This window comes from Mustela nivalis, assembly GCF_964662115.1.
Source record: "Mustela nivalis genome assembly, chromosome: 10".
NCBI lineage: Eukaryota > Metazoa > Chordata > Mammalia > Carnivora > Mustelidae > Mustela > Mustela nivalis.
The window spans coordinates 8,047,639-8,067,914 of record NC_139029.1 but is presented as its reverse complement, the minus strand read 5'-3'; the positions used below and the strand labels follow the sequence as shown (position 1 = coordinate 8,067,914).

Below are 20,276 nucleotides of genomic sequence, written 5' to 3'. Positions count from 1 at the left end.
AGATGAGGGAAGGAGGGCCTATCTAACACACAGTGTTACGCGGCACCCCCGATTGTGTGGAATAGAGACCAAAAGAAGCAAAGCCACCTCCCTGGTCTCCCAAAAGTTCTAGGCCATTCCCAGGCCTAGCTGGTGGCAGGCTGACGGAGGACCACGCACAAGGAGGCCGTCGGGGCCCCCCTCGTCCACCCTCACATCGGGGTTGCAGCTGCCTTCCCTCTGCTCGACATGCCCCCCCACCCCCGGACAGGGCGGACTGAGCACCTGCCATCTCCCAGGACCAACTGTACTAGGCCCCAGATGCATGGCCGCACGGGGTCTCCCCTCGGACCCTCCCAGCCGCCCAGAGGGCAGGTGCCTAGAGGGGAGGGGACACGACACGCCACTCCTCGCCCGTCCTCTCCTGCCTCCCTTCCTGTGGGAGGTCCCCAGATCATGGGGCCCAAGCTTCCCTCCCCCTCGACACAGACCCGGGACCCCAGGTGCCCCCAAAGCTCAGCGCTCCCTCCCACCACGTGGCCTCCATCACTCCTCCAGGCTCTCCGCTCTGGCCCTTGGAGGAGGCAGGAAAACAGGATCTTCGTCAAGCACCTACTGTGTGCCAGGCACCCACGCTCTACCTCTGCCCCCAAAATGCTGGTGGGCGTGTGCCCATCTCACAGCGGACGGAGATCAAGTCATTTGTCTGAGTTCATCCAAGAAGGGTGGGGTGGACTTGGGGTGTGACTCTTGTACTGGTCCCACTGGAGAAGTCCTCATCCCCTCCTCAGAACAACTGAAGGCGCCAGGTCCTCGTCCCCGGGTTACTGCAGCGCCCTTGGCCCCCGTTCATCTGCCTCCGTGCCACGAGGGGACAGGGCCCCAGCTCACAGGAGTGCACAGTTTTTGTCTGTCACTCGGGCTCTCCTATACACCCCAGTGCGGGGGGACCCCTCTCGCCTTAGGCCACCATCCTCTGACCTCAGCCCTGACTTGGTTTCCAAGGGGAACCCCCTCCCCAACAGGAACCTCAGAACAGGCCGGTCCTCTGCAGCAGGCGGGGGCAGCGGCCACCTGACGCCTGGCTCCTCCCAGAACTGCCTGTGTCGCGGGGCTCCCGAGAGGATCCGTCCTTAGCCTCAGCTTTGCCAAGCGCTGGAAGGATGCATGGGAGCCCAGGAAAAGGAGGTCGGGGCCCAGAAGTTGGGGGCAGGAAGGAGGTGTAGCCGCTGGGGGCCCGCAGGGGCCTCGGACACCACAGCAACCTCCCACTGGACGGTGGGAAAAGTCAGGGACAAAAGGGGAAGCGTGCATTCATTCAACAGGAAACACCGGCGTTCCAGGAGCTACATTACTGCAACGACCCGGTCCCAGTCTCCGCCCTGCCTGGGCCAGAAGGCGTCGGAAGGACAGGTGTGGTGTGTCGCAGGCCCGGCCAGGAGAAGGCCGGGAGGAGGCCAGGCAGCTAGGCAGGGTGCGGCCGCAGGACACAGACACGGGGGCAGGACACAGACACGGGCGCAGGACACAGACACAGGGGCAGGACACAGACACGGGCGCAGGACACAGACACGGGGGCAGGACACAGACACGGGGGCAGCGCCTCCTCCCAAGCTCGCTCTGAGCCAAGCATCGTGCAGAGCTGGTTGCACGCCCCACCGCCTCTCTCCAACCTCGTCCCAGCTCTGTGAGGTCCGTGCCGTTCGTACTCTGAGGTCACAGATGGAAACTCTGTCTCCAGCCCTGTTTCCTCCCTGGCGTGAAGCTGGTGTCTTCATCTCCTCCCCCTGCTCCCAGGGAGACTGGACTCCAACGCCCCTGGGCCCACCCAGAGGGCCTCCCTGTCCTACTCAGGCACTCCGCCTTCGGAGGGCAGTAACTGGCTTCTCTGTGCCTCAGTTTCCTGGTCTGGAAAATGGCCCTGTGGGCCTCCTCGGTGCTCTGAGCCCTCTCCAGCTCTGGCTTCTTTTTTTTTTTTTTTTTAAAGATTTTATTTATTTATTTGAGAGAGACAGTGAGAGAGAGCATGAGCGAGGAGAAGGTCAGAGGGAGAAGCAGACTCCCTATGGAGCTGGGAGCCCGATGCGGGACTTGATCCCAGGACTCCACGACCTGAGCCGAAGGCAGTCATCCAACCAACTGAGCCACCCAGGCGTCCCCAACTCTGGCTTCTTAATGACAGGTGTCAGAAAGCTCAGGCCCCTCGGCAGACCTCAGAGGGCTGGGCGGGTGAGTGGGTGGCCAGGGGCGGGCAGGCCCCCACCTCTGCCCCTCACTCCCTCCCCCAGGGTGAGGGCAGCCTGTGCAGCGGGCCTCAGGGAGGAGAGGAACCCGAGACACAGAACCTGGCATCACGGGAGGAGAGCTAGAGCGTCTGGGTGCACGTGCTGGTCCTGGGTGACTTGTGGGTGTCACTTACCGCCTCTGAGCCTCAACACTGTCACCAGTAAAATGGTGACACACGGCCTTGCCCTACCTCCTCCAGGGGCTGTTGTAGGAACGAAGGCAGGGGGTCTGAACACGGGTCCATCACCTGCTGCCCAGCTCCCAGGGGAACCACCCCCCTGGCGGCGCTCTCAGGGTCTGCAAAGGCTCGGAGCTGTAGACCCTGTCAGACGGAATGTTCGAACTGGGCCCTTCTGCTTGGCTTCAGCTAAACATGGACAAGGCAAAGACAAGGAGGGCAGCAAGTTGCCCGGGGCCCGTGAGAAGCAGGATGGCTCATGTGGGCCTTGGGAAGGAAGTCGTTCCCTCCCACTTTGAGGTCAAGTGTGGGGAGACTGACCTGTGACCACTGGAGCTACAGGGCTGCCCACGGGCTAACCCCAGGCCTACTCCTCGAGCTCAAGTCAGGAGACCGCAGCAGACCGGCTGCCATGACAGTGGGGTGGAAGCCTCATTGGGGCGGGGGGTAGGGGTACCCCACAGGCCAGAGGCGAGCTTCCTGGGGTAGTTGCCTCAGGCGGTCTCAAAGGGGCTTCGCTCCAGAAGAACTGCAGGGGTGACGGGACCCCCAAGATGAAGAGCCTGGGTGAGCGGCCAAAACCCAGGGACACAGTGTCCAGGACAAAGGACAGCAATATGGCAGTGGGTTCCCAAAAGCAAGTGAGCCTCGGAGGTCTGCTGGGGCCAAAGCTATAGCCAGACGAGAGTCAACCTGAGGAGGCAGAAGTTCCTCTTCCTGCCCATGTCCCCCTCCCCTCCTGACCTCCTCCCTCCCCACTCACTCCCTCCTGGAGGAGCCAGGAGGGGCTCGAGGCGGACATCGAGGCGGACACCGCACCAGGACCATGAGCCGGCAGAGGCCGGGGCGAGCCTGACTCTGGAGTCTGAGTCAGCGCTCTCCGCTCTCCGGGGGAATTGGGCAACCCTGCCCCAGCTGACTTCCTGTCTTTCCCGCTCCTGGAGCACAGCCCCAGCCCTGTATGTGCCCCAAGGTGGTGGCCCTCCGTCCCTCCTCCTATTTATAAATAGACAGTGAGAGCGAGGAAGGCAAAGCAGGGCAGGTCCGGGGAAGGAGAAGCGGCTGCCACCGGCAGGGTCTTCCCAGAGCTCTCTGCACCGAGCCTTCTGCTCTTCCTGCCACTGTGAGCAAAACATCTTTGAGGACTTGGAGGCTTTCGAATTTTCTGGAGACCCTCCCCCCCCCGCCAGCTTAGATGTCTGTATTGTTGGGAAGGGGTCACAGCCCAGGCCCCCCTGGGAGCACTCCTGCGTGTGGGGAGAGGGCCAGAAGGGAAGATGGGCAGGGGACCCAGGGAGAGGCTTCGGGCTGTGGGGAGTGGCACGTGCCTCTCACACCTACCCTTTGCACAGAGCCGGAAAGACAGGGAGACCGTGCAGACCCAGGAGAGAGACGCCTACTGTCTACACACAGCACCGCGCTCCGCACGCATTCTCTCCTTTATTCCTGCACCGGCACAAGGAGGTCACCATTACCCCATTTTAGGGATGAAGCCATAGAGGCCCCTGGAGATTCTATACTAGGTCCAAGAACAGAAGGGGACCCAGAGGGAGACAGAAGCTCGTCACAGCCACGTCCGCTTCCCTGTGGCCTTGGACAGTTTTATACCCTGTGGCCTTGTCTCCCTCCTCCGTCTTATAGAAGAGGGGCCCTGAGAGGGACAGTGACCCCTCTGAGAACACTCAGCGAGCGAGGAGGGAAGACGCAGTGACTCTCCCAGAAGGGTCTTTGGGGTCCCAGGTGCAGAGGCTGCGGCGGCGCAGAGGGACCCCTGCACAGGTGGAAACCGTCTTCAAGCAATAGAGAAACCCCATCATTTGCATGGCAGCCCCCTGGGGCCCTGTGATACTGTGGGAGGTGGGGGGTGGCAGAGCTGTCTACGGCTCCATCGTGGGGGGTTTGCGGGAGACCCGGGGACTGTGGGGGGCGGCGGGGACGGATAGCCACATGAGGCCGGGCCAAGCCCGCAGCACGGCTGGGGCAGCAGAGGCTCGTCTGCCGTCATGGAGAGAGGGACCACATCACAGGCGACGGCCCGGGGTGACACTTCCCACTCTATGTCTCCTGCCTGTGATGTCGCTTCCAAAGTGAGCCCGGGGCAGACAGGAAGCCTGGGCTGGTATCCGGCTAGGGGACCAGGCTTTGTGCGGAGCACCAGGGCTCCAGCTCCCTCCCTTTGGGTCCCGAGGCCTGTCAGATGGAGCCCACGCCACCTCCCTATAGCCAAGCTGGCCCTTTGAAAACCGTCGGCTCCACTGCCCTCGGGCCCAAGCTCAATGCCCCGAGCTTGGGACCTGGGCATCCCTGCCATGGCCTCCCTGGTTCTTTCCCGCTCTTCCCATGCCTTCCCGTCACTCCTGCCGTTTCCTCGCCTGAACAGGACCCCCCACCCTCTCCCCCACACCCCTGGCTAACTCCCCACTTCTTTCAAGAGTCCTCTCCAGGAGCACCTGGGTGGCTCAGTGTGTTGGGCCTCTGCCTTCGGCTCAGGTCATGATCTCATGGTCTCAGGGTCCTGGGATCGAGCCCTGCATCAGACTCTCTGCTCAGCGGGGAGCCTGCTTCCCTCTCTCTCTCTCTGCCTGCCTCTCTGCCTACTTGTGATCGCTCTCTCTCTGTCAAATAAATAAAATAAAATACTTTTTTTTAAAAAAAGAGTCCTCTCCACTGTCACCCGAGGGAAACCTTCCCCAAACTCCCAGATGGGACTGGAGGTCCCTCCTGAAGGCCCCAGGCACAACCTGGGAAGATCTCTCTAGTGCCCGTCTAGACCACTGTTTGGTTCATTGTCCATTCTGCAGTGTCTCCCCCTCCAAGACAGGCTCCAAGCCCCTCTCTACACACAGAAGTAGGAGCTGCGAGCCAGACACCGGGGTTTTAGTCCCAGCTCTGCCATTCTGCAGCCTCACATCTGTGGTCTACAAAATGGGGACAAACACAGTCTCCGCCACATAGGGCCATTATGATTCAACAGCAGTAAGAGCCAAGTGTTACTTGCTGGGTTTTTATTACTCATTGCTCCAGGCCCGGGGCATAGGACACAGCAGGTGCCTAATAGATGCTGAACTGTTTAACAGAAGCAAAAGTCTTTGTTTCCAGTTAGTTGAAATGAGCTGGAGTCAGCATGAGAACAGGGCAGGAAATGGCTCACAGAGAGAGAGGGAGAGGTGTGTCCCTAGTTGGGAGAGACCAACTTTCAGATAAGGTCCCTCAGAGCCACGGTGACCAGCGTTACATCCGGGTGGTGGTTTCCTCGGGAGCCGGACCACCTGGGGTGGAATCTTGGCTCTGCCTCCAGTGAGCTGTGAGCCTGGGCACAGGGCTGGACCTCTGTGCCTCAGCTGCCTCGCCTATAAAATGGGGGTAGTGATTGTCCCCCTCCCCAGGGGGCTGTGAGGACTCAGGGCTCAGGGCAGGCAGGAGACCCTTGCCTGGCCCCGTGAAACACGCCCCCCACCCCCGGATGTCAGCCCTAGCCCTTGGTTCACTGCACTCCCCCAGCCCCAGTGGGAAGCAGCAGAGACACTTTTATCCCCACCTTGCCGAGGGGGAAAGGGGAAACTCAGAGAGGAGCTCAGAGTCCCCCGGGACCCTGGCAACAGAGCAAGGACCCCCCAGAAGTCCTGCCCCCCCGCCAGCTGGGGGCACATCGCATCTCACACCACACCTGGGATGAATGGGCCAGCCTGCCCAGTCTCAGAGCACCCCACCAGGAGCCCAAGCGACCGAGGCCAGGGTCACCCTGCGGCTCCCAGTGACAGCTCCAGGAATGCATGAGGCTGACCATGACCAGAATCGCCGGGCTGGGGCTGGGGCAGGGCTGAAGGCAGACGTGCCTTGCGTTTCAGGATGGAATGGAGAGAGACAACTCCTCTTCCTCCTGAGTATCTCTGTCCCACACTAGGTCTTGGGTCTAGTCCAAAGGCTCCTTTCCCTACCTGAAGCCTTCGATCCTTGCTTCCTATTCTGGTGCGACTCTGGCTTCAACTATTATACAGTCTCCACCTCACTTGGCCTGCCCACCAAGGCCAGAGTGATCTTCCGACTACACTCTCTGCTCTAGTCACTCCCTTGCTCTAAAACTATCAGTAGCTCCCCATTGCCTCAACCCCTGATAGGAGGTGAGCGCGGTACCAAAAGAGGAACTCTGGAGTGAAGCTGCCCCGCTTAGAATTCAGACTTGCCCCTTATTAGCATGAGAGTTCTTTTGTTTAAGAAATGAAGTCAATAAACATCAATCTTTTCAGACAGTGTACACTTCGGGGGGCTACTATGAGGAGTGAGTGAAATAAGACAAGTAAAGTGCTGGGCGCCCGGGTGGCTCAGTCGGTGAAGCATCTGCCTTCGGCTCAAGTCATGATCTCAAGGTCCTGGGATCGAGCCCCACGTAGGGGTCCCCAAGCAGGGAGCCCGCGTCTCCCTCTGCTTGCCGCCCCACTGCCTCATGCTCTTTCATATAAATGAATAAAATCTTAAAAAAAAGAAAGACATGTGAGGTGTTTAGTAAACATTCCCCAAATCACAGGGCTCCCACTTGACATGTTTCACTACTCGCATTAACGCCCCAAACAGCTAACAGACTCGTGGGCCATCCCTTCTCCTCCTGAGGCTTTCGCTCCCGCAGCACTAGTCCAGCTACTGTCCCCTCCATGCCTCCCTCCACACCATCCCCCTCCGGTGCCCACTCACCCCCATCCTGCCCACCCTCGGGGCTCAGCTTTTAGAGGCATCCCTGTGGGGTCACCCCAGAAGGAGGACCCGGAAGAGGACAGGATGTGTGGGCAGAGCCAGGAAAGTGACGAGAAAAGATGAGGGCAGTGACCAAGGGGCCAGGCCTGGAAGACAGTGAAGCCATCTGGGGTGCGGGGGAGGTGGGTGGGGGGGTGATGGCTGGGGGGACAGGGAGAGAGTCGTGCTGTGAGGTGAGGGAGGGGGCTCCGGACCCCTGGGAACGCAGGACAGGAAGGGGCAGGAGGAGAAGCAGCAGGCAACAAGCTCGCCAGGAATAAGCCCCACCCGGAGTCTCTGCGAGTGGCAGACAGAAGGCCCTGGTGGGTCAGCAGGAGGAAGGGGTGACCAGGGGGCCCAGGATGCGGGGTGGGGGGCAGGAGGGGGCAGATCCTGTGAACTAAAGTAAAGTGCTGGGAGCCCCTCCCAGGAGAGTCACTGTCAAGTCCAGACCGGGGCCTTCTGAGTGGGGGCCACACGGGCGCCAGACCTGCACGTCACGCCCACCCCTGCACCACCTCCCCCAGCCTAACACGTGGGGCCAAAGGACACAGAGGCAGGGGTGTGCGAGGTCCTTGCTGTTCTCAATTCCCAGCCCGGGCAGCTGAGGCTCAGGGAGAAGGAGCCCGGCCAAGCCTTCCAGAGCAGGAGGCCGAGGCAGGACCAGACCCCCAGCTCCCAGCCTCACGCTCCAGTCCCTCTGCAGCCTCTGGCATCTGTCCTGATGGGTGTTAGACAGGGCCTCCCACGGACACCCCAGAAGATACCGGCACACAGCCTGCCTGTCCCCAAATCCCTCCCCACTCCGCGCCCCCCACCCCCGGCCAGGCCCACTTAGTTCCCTAGGTCCGTGGCCACAGCCGCCGTACCCACTCAAGGCCAAGCTCAGAGTGAAACGGAGGGTAGGCCGCTGTCTGGACAGCCAAGGAAAACAAACAAAAGCCTCTGGGGATTTCTACACTGTCTCTGGCCCCTTGAGGTCCCAGCGCTCCAGAGACAGACCCAGCCTGTGCCCCCTGAAGTCAGCTGCACATCTCGCCCACGCGTGCCCACCCGGCATCTGCTACCAAAGTGGGGAGGGCGGCGGCCCCCGGGGCCTGGGAGGTGGGTCCCGCAGGCTCCCTCCGTGCCCACATGCCTCACGAGGTGTGAAAGAGCGGGCCAATGGGCCTTCCTGTTCTAGAAAGCAAACCAACAGTCTAATGATCGTAAACCTGCCCAGGTGACACAAGAGACATGGCCCTGCCCCTCTGCAAAGATGACGCGGAGGCTCAGAGGGGCAGGACGGTGTCACGCAGGATGAAGGCAAGACCACAGAGGCAGCCTGGGGCCTCCTGGGCAGCTGCCCCCCTACCCCGTTCCCCCAGCACGGCTCACATTTGGGGCAGAAGGAAACCTGCTCTTCCGAACCCCAGTCGGTAAACAGACACTTCCTCCGACTGGGTGCGCAACCTGAGAACCCCAAACCACAGTGATGTCACTGCCCCATCCCGTGACCTCACAACACGCCATGGTGGAAAATGACCGCAGGCCCCACAGGGGTGGGGTTCAGCGTCCTGGCCCCACAGTCGACAGCCCAGCAGAGGGGGACAAGTGCCCACAGCCCTGGGCTGTGAAGGGGCTGGCAGACTCCGAACCAGCGGGGAGGGCCTATGCCCACGTCAGGTGACAAAGGGGTTCTTTGAGGAAACCGTCCCTCCCCACCCAGGCTTCCTTGAACCTGTGGGTTCGCAGACAGCAGGCGCCGCAGTGGATGCCCACAGCTCTGCCTCACCCACAGTCTGGGGCCCCAACAGGGCTGGCTGCTGAACTTTACCACGGGCCAGGGAGGCGGGAAACGCACAATCCTGTTCTGCCCGAAGGTATCCGAGTCTTGTCTTGGCAGCAAGCTGACGGGCCGCCGGGCATTCTCAATGCCTGCGGTGCCTGAGCCGAGGAAAGCATTCCAGACACAGCAAGCGGGATTGAGGTCAGCAGGAAGACGGTCTGGGAAGCCAAGATATGAACAGTGGGGAGTGCTGGGCTCTCCTTCCTGGGAAAACTTCTGGAACCCTCCCTGTCTCCGTCTGTGGCCTTTGGCAACCCTGTGCAAAGCTGGCGCTTCCCCAGCATTCCAAAGACACCGTTGGGATCAGGGGTGCGAGGTTTGATGGATGGGGATGCTGAGCCCCAGAGAACCTAAGTAACCCGAGCGAGGTCACACAGCAAGCCGGGGAGCTCTGCTCTCCGGACACCCAGGCCAGCGCTCCCTCCTCAGGGTCTTGCTGTCTCAGCAATCCCTTGGGGGCTGGAGAAGGGACGGCATGGCCTCAGGGGATCCTCCCTTCCGGATCACAGAGGTTAGAAATGGAAGAGGTATTAGAGATAGCCTGAAAGGCCCATCTTGCAGACAGGAAAGCTGAGGCCAGGACAACCCCTTTATGGCCAGGACATCCCCTTCACAGCCAGACCATTAGATACCTCTGTACTGCACCAAAAGTGACCCCAGCTCACCCTCAAGGGACACAGAGCACCTGTAACTCATGGACAGAGTAGGGTTGAGATTCCCGGGTGTGGCCACATGCTAAGGTCAAGGCCGGGCAGCTGGACAAGTGCAGCAAGGAGCACTGGGGTAGGAAAGACAGCCAGGAAGAGGCAGGCAGACTGAGCTGCGCTCAGGGACGCTGGGCAGAAGCTCTGGGCAGCTGGAGGTCTATCCCCCACACCCTGGGGCCCCACGGCTCAGACACTCCATGGTGGTCCCTGTCGCAGCCGGAGCACCGCCCCTCCACCCAGAGTCAGGTCAGGAGCCCAGCACAACCACAGACGCTCGGTTAGCCGCTCGGGAGCCCTGTGGCCTGTGGATCACGTTCAGGCCTGACCGCCAGCCATGGAGGCGGGGGTTGTTCCCCGATTTACAGAGGGGAACACAGAGACTCCCAGAGACAGAATGACATGGCCTGTAAACAGCAGAGGAAGGATCTGAGCTGAGGTCTGCCTGGTTCTGAGGCCTGGGCCCTTCCCCTAGGTCATCAATACTGCTTCCCCCTGGCCCATCAGCGCAGCCGGAACTGGGACAGGCAACATCTACTTCCCCTGGTGGCACCCCCTCTCCTCCCTAACCCCCAGCTTCCCTCCCTGCCTGCTTCTGGGCAGGTCACATGCCTACCGGGGCCCTGAGTCATTGCCAGTGGGTGGCCCCGTCACAGGCTCGGGTGGGGAAGTACAGGAGTGGAGGGAGCACTTTAGGGAGAGCACCCCAGGCTCAGAGGACCCAAGCACAACATGAAGAGGAGCCCAGAGAAACATCCCAGGGAGAGGGTGACACACTGGACCTCAGCCCTGCCACCCGTGGCTTTTCACTCTTCTGTCTTATTCATAAAGCAGGGCCATAATAAAGGTCAAAGGAATGTTGTTGCTCATTTATTCAATATTTTTTAGCACTTACTACATGCCAGGCCCTGTTCTAAGCCAGGGCAATATCTTCCCCAAGGGCCATTTAGCGATACCTGGTGACGTTTTTAATTGTCACACAACAGGGGGGAGTTACTACTGGCATCAAGGGGGTACAGGCCAGGGATGCTGCTTAACACCCTACAAGACACGGGACAACCCCGCGACAACTACGTGGCCCAAAGTCAGGAGCACTAGAAACCCCGTTCTAGGCTGCGAGTCTCCAGCGGTGAGCAGGTGCCTGCACTTACTGAGCTCACATTCCAGGAGGAAAGCACAAGGCAAGCGAAAGAAACAGAACAGGTTGATGGGTGTTATGTAAGAAAACAAAGCAGGTCAGGCAAGGGAGAGCTTTTATAGGCAGGGTGGTCAGAGAAGGGCTGAGAAGAATTCATCTGAGCAGAAAGAAGTAGAGTGAATGAGACTAGGGATCTCAAAAGGAGGAACTTCCAGGATGAAGGGCAAGGCAAGTGCAAAGGCCCTGTGGTAGTTGTTGGTGTGTGGCACGCTCAAGGACCACAGAAGCAGCCAGCGTGGCGTAAAACTGAGAACTGGCGTTCAATGTAACACACACATATACACAAACATACATGTACCATGGTTGGCATCAAAATTCCCCACCCAACACACAACCTTCCTGGCTATTCCTCCAGGAAGTACTAGGTGGTCAGGACCATAAAATATCTCCCAGCCCTGGGGAGGAACAGCACTCCAGGAGCCCCTGGCTCAGGCTCCAGGATGGCAGTGAGGGTCACCACCCGACAAAAAATGCCAGGCAGGTTCTCAGCCATCCGTGCTGCAATGTCTTTCATACCCACTCGGCTCTGTACGGAGAGCAAGGCGGGAAATACTCTCCGTGCCCACAGACAGGAAAACAGAGGCTCTCCAACTTGGCCCAGGTCACGAGGTCACGAGGGCAGGTAGGGGCAGAGCCCAGGTCCGTGACCATTGGTGATGCAGCTGCTGGAGGACTGGAGTCGGGTCATGGGCATCTCGACGTTCCCAGAGCCCAGCACGAGGGTGGGCTTGGAGTAGGTGTCCATGAGTGTCGGGGGATGAATGAAGGGCACGCGTTGGGAGTGCCGCCGGCTTGCCCACTGCCGTCTGACGGAGAACCCCCACCACCAGGCCACGCTCTCACTCAGCACCCAGGTCCCCCTCTAGGATGTCAGGCAGGAGCCAAAGGGACATCCTGGGACCGCAGGCACACTGCTCACCCATCTCCACACCAGAGGCCACCATCCCCAGGCCAGTCTGGGAGCCCCAACCTCTCTCTTTAACTCAAGCTGGCCCCGGGCCCCCGGGGTAATGAAGAGGCAAGTGGTGAGCCCTCAGCCTCAGGACTTGCACTGGGAGGTGGGCCCGACCCCATCCCCGCCCACGAGCAGCCAGACAGACAGCTGGGGACCCTGCCCACCACCATCAGAGGGCACCAAGGGCTCACTCACAGTGCCGGCTCTCCTGCCCTTTATTGGCCGAATGAATGAGTGAAGGACTGGATGCTGGCCGGATGCATTCCACAGCGGCCAGCAAATGTGGCTTTTAAAGGAGCCAAAAGCCTAATGGCAGTGAGTCAGCCACCCCCGCAGCCAGGTCTACTGGGGGCTCCTTCAGCAGCTCCACTGAGTCACAGCCCGCATTCCTGAGTCCACAGTGAGGGCGCGGGACCTGACGGGTGCAGGGGGGGGCATCCAGACACGGCGAGGGTACAGCAGAAGCTCTGCAATCAGGCAGACCTGCATGCAAATCACCGCAGCCCCAGATCTACTCCCAGCTCTGCAATCCTGGGAAATGTCACCGCCTCTCTGGGGCTCAGTTTCCACACCTCCAAACACAAACAGCCGCCCGGGCCCTTTCAGGAGTTGCTGTAAGGAAGCTCTCAGTGAGGTTCTGTGCGGGAGGCCTCGGACAGTGTCTGGCACTCGGTTCCAAAAAAGGAGCTACTGCGGTCCTAACCAGGAAGAGGACCCCACAGGCCCCCGCACTCCAGAAAATTCCCATCGGTCGAGGCAGATAAGACACAACTAGATTAAAAAGCAGAACAGAGTCTGTCCTTGGGAGGAACAAAGAGCCAAAGAGCCAGTCTAGCTGGGAGAATGAGGAAAGGCTTTCCTGGAGGGGGGAGGCATGTGGGACCGGCCCTGAAGGAGAGGGCAAGGGGAGTACCAGGAAAAGGGGCAGACAGCTCAAGGACCACATCTCACTGGATGTGGGGTACGGATGCAGAAAGATGGCAGAAAGAATCCAGACCCTTGACTCACTCCAACCTGGGACCCTGGGAGGAACTGCTGCCTCCGCCAATGGGGGCCATAGGAGGCTTCTCGGGCAGGGAGAGAGAAGTGAGTCCGCCAAGAAAGACCAGTGGGAGAGGCAGCAGGGGCCAGGAGACCAGCCCCAGAGGCTATGGAGATAGTCCCGGGGGGAGGGAACCTGTTGGTCAGGAGGGCTGGGAAGTGAGAGACATGGAGGACCCCTCACACTACTCCAGGACTCGGGCCTGGTGCCCCAAAGAGAAGCCCTTCCCGAGGGGCTCCGATGACCCCAGGTTCACCAGCGCAGAACAACACCCCTTGAGGCCTGAGTCTGTGACTTGATTCTGCACTCAGGCTCTCAGATCGGGACTCTCTCCTGACCCTCCTCTGTTTTCAGGACAACCTCTGGGGCAGCCCCCCAGGGCACAAATCAGGCGCCCACTGCTGCTGAGTCAATTCTGTTCTGACAGCCTCCGTCCCCTGCCCTCAAGAACTGGACTCGAAAGAAGCCTCTAGCCGCAGCCAGTGAATCACTTCACATTACCACATGAGCCAATGCCACCTGCCACTCTCGTCCCAGTCAAGAAAGTCACCCGAGTCGGCACACTGCACGTCCATCAGGGTAAGATCATGTGGAGGGAGAAATGTCCCCCTTTAAAGGAAGAGTGCCCCCATGCCCTTCCATGAAATACAAGTTCTCTGAGCCTCTGTTTGCCTCCTCTGTGAAATGGGGTTACTCTATCTTACCAGACTATGGAGACAGCCAAAGAAGGCAAAGGGTGAGCCAGCCCACTGCAGACTGTACCTTGCTACTGGACGCAGGTACTGACCTTCATCTCTGGGGCCTCTGTTTTCTTCATGTTCCTGGAGTCCCTAAGGGACCCCGTCTGACTTTAATAACCAGCCCAGAAGTCCTCCCTCACCTCCTGTGCACCCAGAGCTCAGCCCAGGAGAAGGTGAAGACACTGTCTCCTCCCCATCACCCAGAGCCCACAGAGAACTGGCTCTGAAATGGTCCCCAGACACCCCAAGTCGGTCCTGGGGAGGGGGTCTGTGTAAAGAGCTCAGGAAACAGCCGGCGGTCCTCCCGTGCTCTTATTAGGCGCTTACTGCACACCTGGCCCTGTTCTCTCGGGCGCGCAACCCTGGTATTTCTAAGAAAGAGGAAAACCATAGCCCAGAGGAGGAGGAAGTCTGAAGAGGGTGCCCGCGTCCGCAGTGGGGACAGCGCCCCAGAACGGAACCCCCTCCCCCCGCCGCGGGAGGCAGGCAGGGGTGTCCGAGCTGGGGTCCGGGCTGTAGCGGGGATCAGCCCAGGGCCGGCCTGCCAGCCCCCAAACACCCGGGCCTGCGCGGGCGGAGGCACCGGGCTGCGCCGCGGGGAACAAAGTTCGGGTGGCCCGAGCGCACGTGTGCCACACCGGCCTCGGGGACCGGAGGGAGAGGACGCCCAGCAGGGGTCCAGGCGCGCGCGCGCGCGCGGCGTCCGTCTGGCCGGCGGAGGGCAGCGCCCCGGTGGCCCCGAGCCCCGGCACGGCGCCCCGGCGGGAGCGCGGCGAGGGCGCCCCGGGACGGGGGTGTGTGCGCGCCAGCCGGGGAGCGTGAGGGCCGCGCGAGTCACCCACCTGGACAGGCAGAGCGTGCCCCGCGCCCCAGAGCTGCAGTCCGACGGCCAGCGCGGCCCAGACGGCGGCGGGCGCCATGGTGCGGGCGGCGGCGGCCGAGCGCGGGCGTATCCGGCTGTCGGGGACTGTCGCGCCCTCGCGCCTCCTCTCCGCGCTCCGCAGCCTCCCGCGCCTGGGACGGAAAGCGAAACCCCGGGCGCCGGCGGCCAAAGGGAGGCAGGTGGCGGGGCGGGGCGGGGCCGGCGATGGGCGGGGTGGGGCGGGGCCTCTCCGCCACGCCTCCTCCCACGCCCCCTCGGCCGCGTGCGGCCCCTCACCCCCAGCCGGGCTCTCCTCCCACCGCGGGGCCCAGCCCGAAGCCCTGATCCACCGACCGACCCATCTGCGGGTCTGTCCCGCCAGCGCCAGCCACTCCCAGCCTCGGGCACCCTCAGCCTCCTCGGACCCCTCCCTTGCGAGTCCCCCTCCCGCCAGGCTTGTTGCTGCCCCCAGGCTAGGCCTCTCAAACCCGGCCTCCGTCCCCATCCCCAACCCCTCCCACCTCCCGCAGGCTCCCCACTCCTGAGCGGGTGGGGCACTAACTTGGAAAAACAGCTCACAGAGGTGACACTAGCTCTGGGGGGGACCACGGGTGTTCTACATAATTCAGTCATTTAGACTACAGCCGCCTGAGTGAGTCTCTCCATTAACCTCATAGGGTTACATTTTCTGAAAATTAAAAAAAGCTATCTACCACATACAGTATATATGACATATGTGTGTATGCTTGCAAAATATATCTGTGACTTAAGAAACTGTATATTGTATTAGCTGCTGTTACTATCATTCATTTGCTCATTTATCCTTAAACTTTAGGTAGGCTCCTTGCCCAGCGTGGGCTCCAACTCACAAGCCTGAGATCAAGAGTCCCACACTCCACCCGGTCGGAACAGCCAGCCTCTATCATTAGAGGCCGGGAACGCCCAGCCTCTATCGTAAACATTCTTCAAGCCCCTCTGAGAGTGAGTCAGACGCTCTACTCTTCTTGTCTCTTGTCCAGGTGGCAGATAAGGAAACAGAGGCTGGGGCAGCAAGCCATCCAGGAATGGAGGGGGCTCAGAGCGGGGCTGACCCAGGCCAAGGGCCACGGGGGCTGGTTGGCTTCCCTGGGGGCTCACCTCATGACTGAGCCCCTCCTCTAGCTGCCATCTGGACCTTCTCTCTTTGAGTGGGAACTCTACTGCCAAGGCCGGCCCTGTGGGGCCACAGGGTCTTCCCCCAGCCCTGGAAGTCCTTGCCCGCAGCACACAGGGCATTTCTGAGGAGTGAGGGGGGCAGGGCAGTAGAAGACTATTCTGTTCCCCCGTTCCCTAACAGCAGGCTGCCCAAGAGGCTCAGGGACCTCACCTCTGGGCCACCAACAGCCGGCATGGGGCTTCTAGGCGCTGAATGAAAAACTGAGAAGTGACTTGTGGGGTGGAAAATCCCACCTTCTGACCAGGAGTCTGGGAAATTACCTGGTTCCCAAACATTTCTGAGTGATGGCCCATGCTGAGGTTGTGGCTAGCACAGCCCACAAACCGAGCTCGCACAGAGTCAGTCTCTAAAGCTAGCAACAAGACTTCTTCTCTACGGCCATTACGAGCCTCACCTGGGAACGCTGAGGACTCCCTGATCCGCAAGACAGAGAAGTAGACTCGGAGTACAGTGTCACCTGGTGGAAGCAGGGGCAAATAGTTCTCCGTGGATGATCTACACACCTCATACCCAGTGGGTCCCACAGAATGGGTCCCAGTGAATGGCACCTTCACGCCCAAACGTAGGGATCCTCTTGGATCCTCTTGGGATCCTCCCTCCATCAGCTGGACCAAGGGGCAGGCAACAGCCAAGTCGAGAGGAAAGCAAACCCTCTGCCGAGTGATTCTCTAAAGGGTATTTGGGGGCGTCTGCGTGGCTCAGTCGGTTAAGCACCGACTCTTGATTCCAGCTCAGGTCATGATCTCAGGGTCATGAGTTCGAGCCCCTCGTCAAGCTCCGTGTTGGGCTCTGAGCTCGGTGTGGAGCCTGCTTGAGATCCCCTCTCAAGGGGAGGTAGCGGGGGAATCTGGAACCACGGAGAAGTCAGAGCCTCTGGGGGAGACACAAGAAGCTCAGAGGAGGGAAATGTCAAGTCCTGTCGGCTCCCTCCTGCCCCTCCCGTCACTCCCATTCATCTCCTCCTGGTGCCTCCCACTGGCTGAACCTAAGGTGGGAAACATTTGACAAAGGAACTTGGGAAATGTAGTTTGTGGGGTCAGCCCGTTGCTGGAGAGCAGAACAGGGGCACGGCAGCCAGCTGGCACTGGTCCGAAGAAGAAGCCACACTCCACCTTCAACTTGCCGTGGGAGTCTGCCTAGCCCTAGCCTCTGCATGAAATCCTGGGCAGGTCCTGGAGCTTTTCCAGGTGTCTCAGGCAAGAAATGACCCTCAGTCCTGTCCTGGGAACTCATCAGAGCTCCAGTCTCTGGCCTGGGGACAGCTTCGCCCCTTCTCCAGCTGAACCCAGGCTTTGAACCTGCCTCAGAGAGGGAGGAGCTGGCAACTTCTCTCCTGACTCTGCCAGGTATGATCGGGGAGAAGCTCCCCCCAAACTCCCCCAGCCCTCTGTTCTGTGGCAGCTAAAGGTGTCACCCCACTCACATTGGCGCTTTTTTTTTTTTTTAAGATTTTATTTATTTGACAGAGAGAGACACGATGAGAGAGGGAACACAAGCAGGGGTAGTGGGAGAGGGAGAAGCAGGCTTCCTGCGGAGCAGGGAGCATGATGTGGGGATTGATCCCAGGACCCTGGGATCATGACCTGAGCCAAAGGCAGGTGCTTAACGACTGAACCACCCAGGTGCTTTTTGGAAGCAGTTTGTGGCTCACTCTCTGAGGCCTTTTGAAGGCTTTCTTGGTAATCCCTCTGACCACAGCTCCCCTCACTGGAACTGCCCGAGCCTCCTGCGGGCCACAGCTGTCTGCATCCCCTTGCCTCCAGCATGAAGGGTGGTCCTCCAGGCTTCTCCTGATGACGGCTGCTCGGCCAGAGTTCAAAGCACCTTGGGTTAGAGATGCCCCAAAGCTGGCTTCTTCCCTGGAGTCCGCGGTTGCCCTCTGCCCTTCACCTGTAGCCGCTCGGCTCACAGCTCAGGTATTCCATCTTGCCCCGAGTTGGCCACCTCGGGCCCATCTACCCTCAGGCTCCCATATCCCACACCTCTATGGAGCACCTCCAGCGAGCCTGCCCCAGGGTGCTGGGCACTCAGTGCACAAAGCGGACAATAACCTCCTATCAGGCCTGTGGGCCCTAAACTCCTTGGATACCGAGCTCTCAGAGTGGTCCCTTGTAGCCACCCTGCCCCCCCCCCCCCGCTTTTGCCCAAGATAAAGGGAAGCATCCCCTCCCCCAAGAGGCGGCATGGGACGCTCAGCACAATGGCCACACCCTTCCCCAAACCCCTTCTTCTTCGGGCTGGGGTTGGGCAGTGGCAGATTCAGTCACTCAGCCCAGCTCCACAGGTGGCCCGGAACTCTCTCTTCAAGACGGGCTTTGATCTGGGCACCCACCACATTGTACCTGCCATTGGAGGATCTGTAGAACTCAGCGACAGCACAGGGAGTTCCTTTAACACCCTGCTTCCGCCTGGATCACCTGGCCCTTTCCTCCTGCCCCACACATCGGCCCCTGCTTTGGCCTTGGCCGTTTCTCACTTGTGATGCTCCAGTGGCCTCCCAGCTGGTCCTCTGACCTCCAGGCTCTGTCCGTCTACTCTGTTCTCTGTGGTGTGGTCAGGGCCAGCTCTTGGAAGCACAAGGCAGTCATGTCATTCCCCCCCCGCCCCCACCGATGCAGTAGCTCTGAAATCAAGGGGCGATTTTCACCCTTTGCCCTGCAAGGGACATCTGTCCATGTCCGGGGAACATTCGGGATTGTCACGATTGCAGGGGGCAGGGTGGTGGGTAGAGACCCAGATGCTGCTAATATGCTAGGACCCACAGAACAGCACCCAACCCAAACTGTCTGTGGGTGCCAACCCTGAGAACCCCTGGGGTCCTCCCCACCCTAGCCTGTGGCTCCCTGCAGCCTTCAGAACTAAGTTCAGTCTCCTCAGTGAGATGCCGGAGGCTTCACACCCTGGTCCAGGCTGTCTCCCAGCAGATCCCCACCCCTACCCGCGCCCAGCCCATACTCTAACTACCCTGGACTCCCTGGACAGCCTTGAGTCCCCACCTCCGTGTCTTTGTCGACGAGGGCTCCTCTGCCTGCGATGTCCTCCCTTTCCATCTGCTTGGTGATCATCTACTCGTCCCTTCAACGTGAAGCCCAACTCCCTCTTGTGAAACTTGCGCTTAACCACGTCCCAGCAAGCCAGACAGGGTCTGGTAGGGCTACAGAACTTTAGTAAAACACTCGCCTGGGGATGGCTAGTTGCATGTCCCTCTTTCTTAGTCATTGTGATACTAGCGGTTATTGGACATGTCCCCTGGGCCAGATGATTTATGTTGTCTCGCAGTAGAAGAGACAAGCTTTAGAGCAAGCTTAGACAGCCAGGACAGGGAACAGCGCCTTCCAGCTGCCTTTTGTCCCCGCACAGCCAGGAACCTCTGCTCAGCCAGCGGAAACATGGAGGGATGTGGTCATGGTCCCTGCTGTGTCCCCGGTGGCCAGGCGATACCCAGAGGAAGGGGCTCGGTAAAGCCGGCCTGCACTACGGGTCTGGGGTATACAGGAGGAAATGAAAGGGTGCCGAGGTGAGCGAGTGAACGAGTAAGTGGAGGTCAGAGTCGAGGCTCCAGGAAGCGAATCCGTCCCATCACTCCCAGGCCCCACCCACTCAACGTGGTATCCCAGGTCACGCCTATCTCCCCCGGCAAAGCCTGGCTGCGCAGAAAAAGCCCACTGTCGGGGCGCCTGGGTGGCTCAGTGGATTAAAGCATCTGCCTTTGGCTCAGGTCGTGATCTCAGGGTCCTGGGATCAAGCCCCACATGAGGCTCTCTACTCGGCAGGGAGCCTGCTTCCCCCTCTCTGTGATCTCTGTCTGTCAAATAAATAAATAAATCTTTAAAAAAAAAAAAAAAAGCTCACTCCTTTTCGCTCCTTGGCAATGGGGAATAAGCAGGTTCCGGCAGACAGGTCTGTGGCCCTCTGGTCCCCAACACAGGGCCATAAGCCCAGGATACACTCTTGGCCTGAGGCTCCCTGGAGACTTTCCTCCCTTCCCCGGGAAGCCGGTGGCCCTCAGAGAGCCCCCTGCCATCTCTCCCCACCGAGCTGACGACTCTGCTTAGCAGGCAGCTGGCATGGAAGGCGGCGGGCCCAAGAAGAACCTGTCCATCTGCTGACATTTACTGAACGCCCACCGTGTGCCAGGCTTTTGGAAGAAGGACTCTCCAGCTTCAGAAAGCATCAGAGTTAGCTGGAAGGCTTGTTAAACATGCAGATTCCTGGGCCCCACGGGGCCTGTTGTGTCTGTGGAGCACCTGGCTGGTCTGGCTTTGGAACATACCCTCAGGTGACTAATGGCTCTCTTTTGGGAAACGTAGAGGGTTTAGCAGGTGCTGTGGCCAAGGGCGGTTTGGAAGGCAGAGCTGTGGCTGGGCGGGACCGGCAGCTCACAGCTGGGAAGGTCTCAGATCTCACCGCAGGAAGCCAGCTCCCTCCAACCTGGGCTGGGGGCCCCTGAGGGATCCTGCCTTGCACGATGGGCAGCCTGAGCCCCTCCCCTTCCCCACCCAGCTTGGCCCTCAGCCAGGCCAAGCAACCTTCTCTCCTCCCACAGTCTGCCCAGCCCCT

The 20,276-nt window shown here is 60.1% G+C and overlaps 1 protein-coding gene and 1 long non-coding RNA gene across 3 annotated transcripts in view; one reads left to right on the top strand and one right to left on the bottom strand.

Moving 5' to 3' along the window:
* Nucleotides 1-14,696, bottom strand: part of TNFRSF1B (TNF receptor superfamily member 1B) — a 33,345-nt gene extending 18,649 nt beyond the window's left edge. For both annotated transcript variants that reach the window (XM_082685400.1, XM_082685401.1), the window contains exon 1: nucleotides 14,481-14,696. In XM_082685400.1, coding sequence (XP_082541526.1) covers nucleotides 14,481-14,558 — 78 coding nt within the window. In that variant the 5' untranslated portion in view covers nucleotides 14,559-14,696. The remainder of the gene's footprint in view (nucleotides 1-14,480) is intronic.
* Nucleotides 1,717-14,472, top strand: LOC309841878. The gene is made up of 3 exons (XR_014299375.1): nucleotides 1,717-2,161; nucleotides 2,225-10,662; nucleotides 10,964-14,472. It is a non-coding gene; the product is annotated as an uncharacterized lncRNA (long non-coding RNA).
* Nucleotides 14,697-20,276: the final 5,580 nt, after the last annotated feature.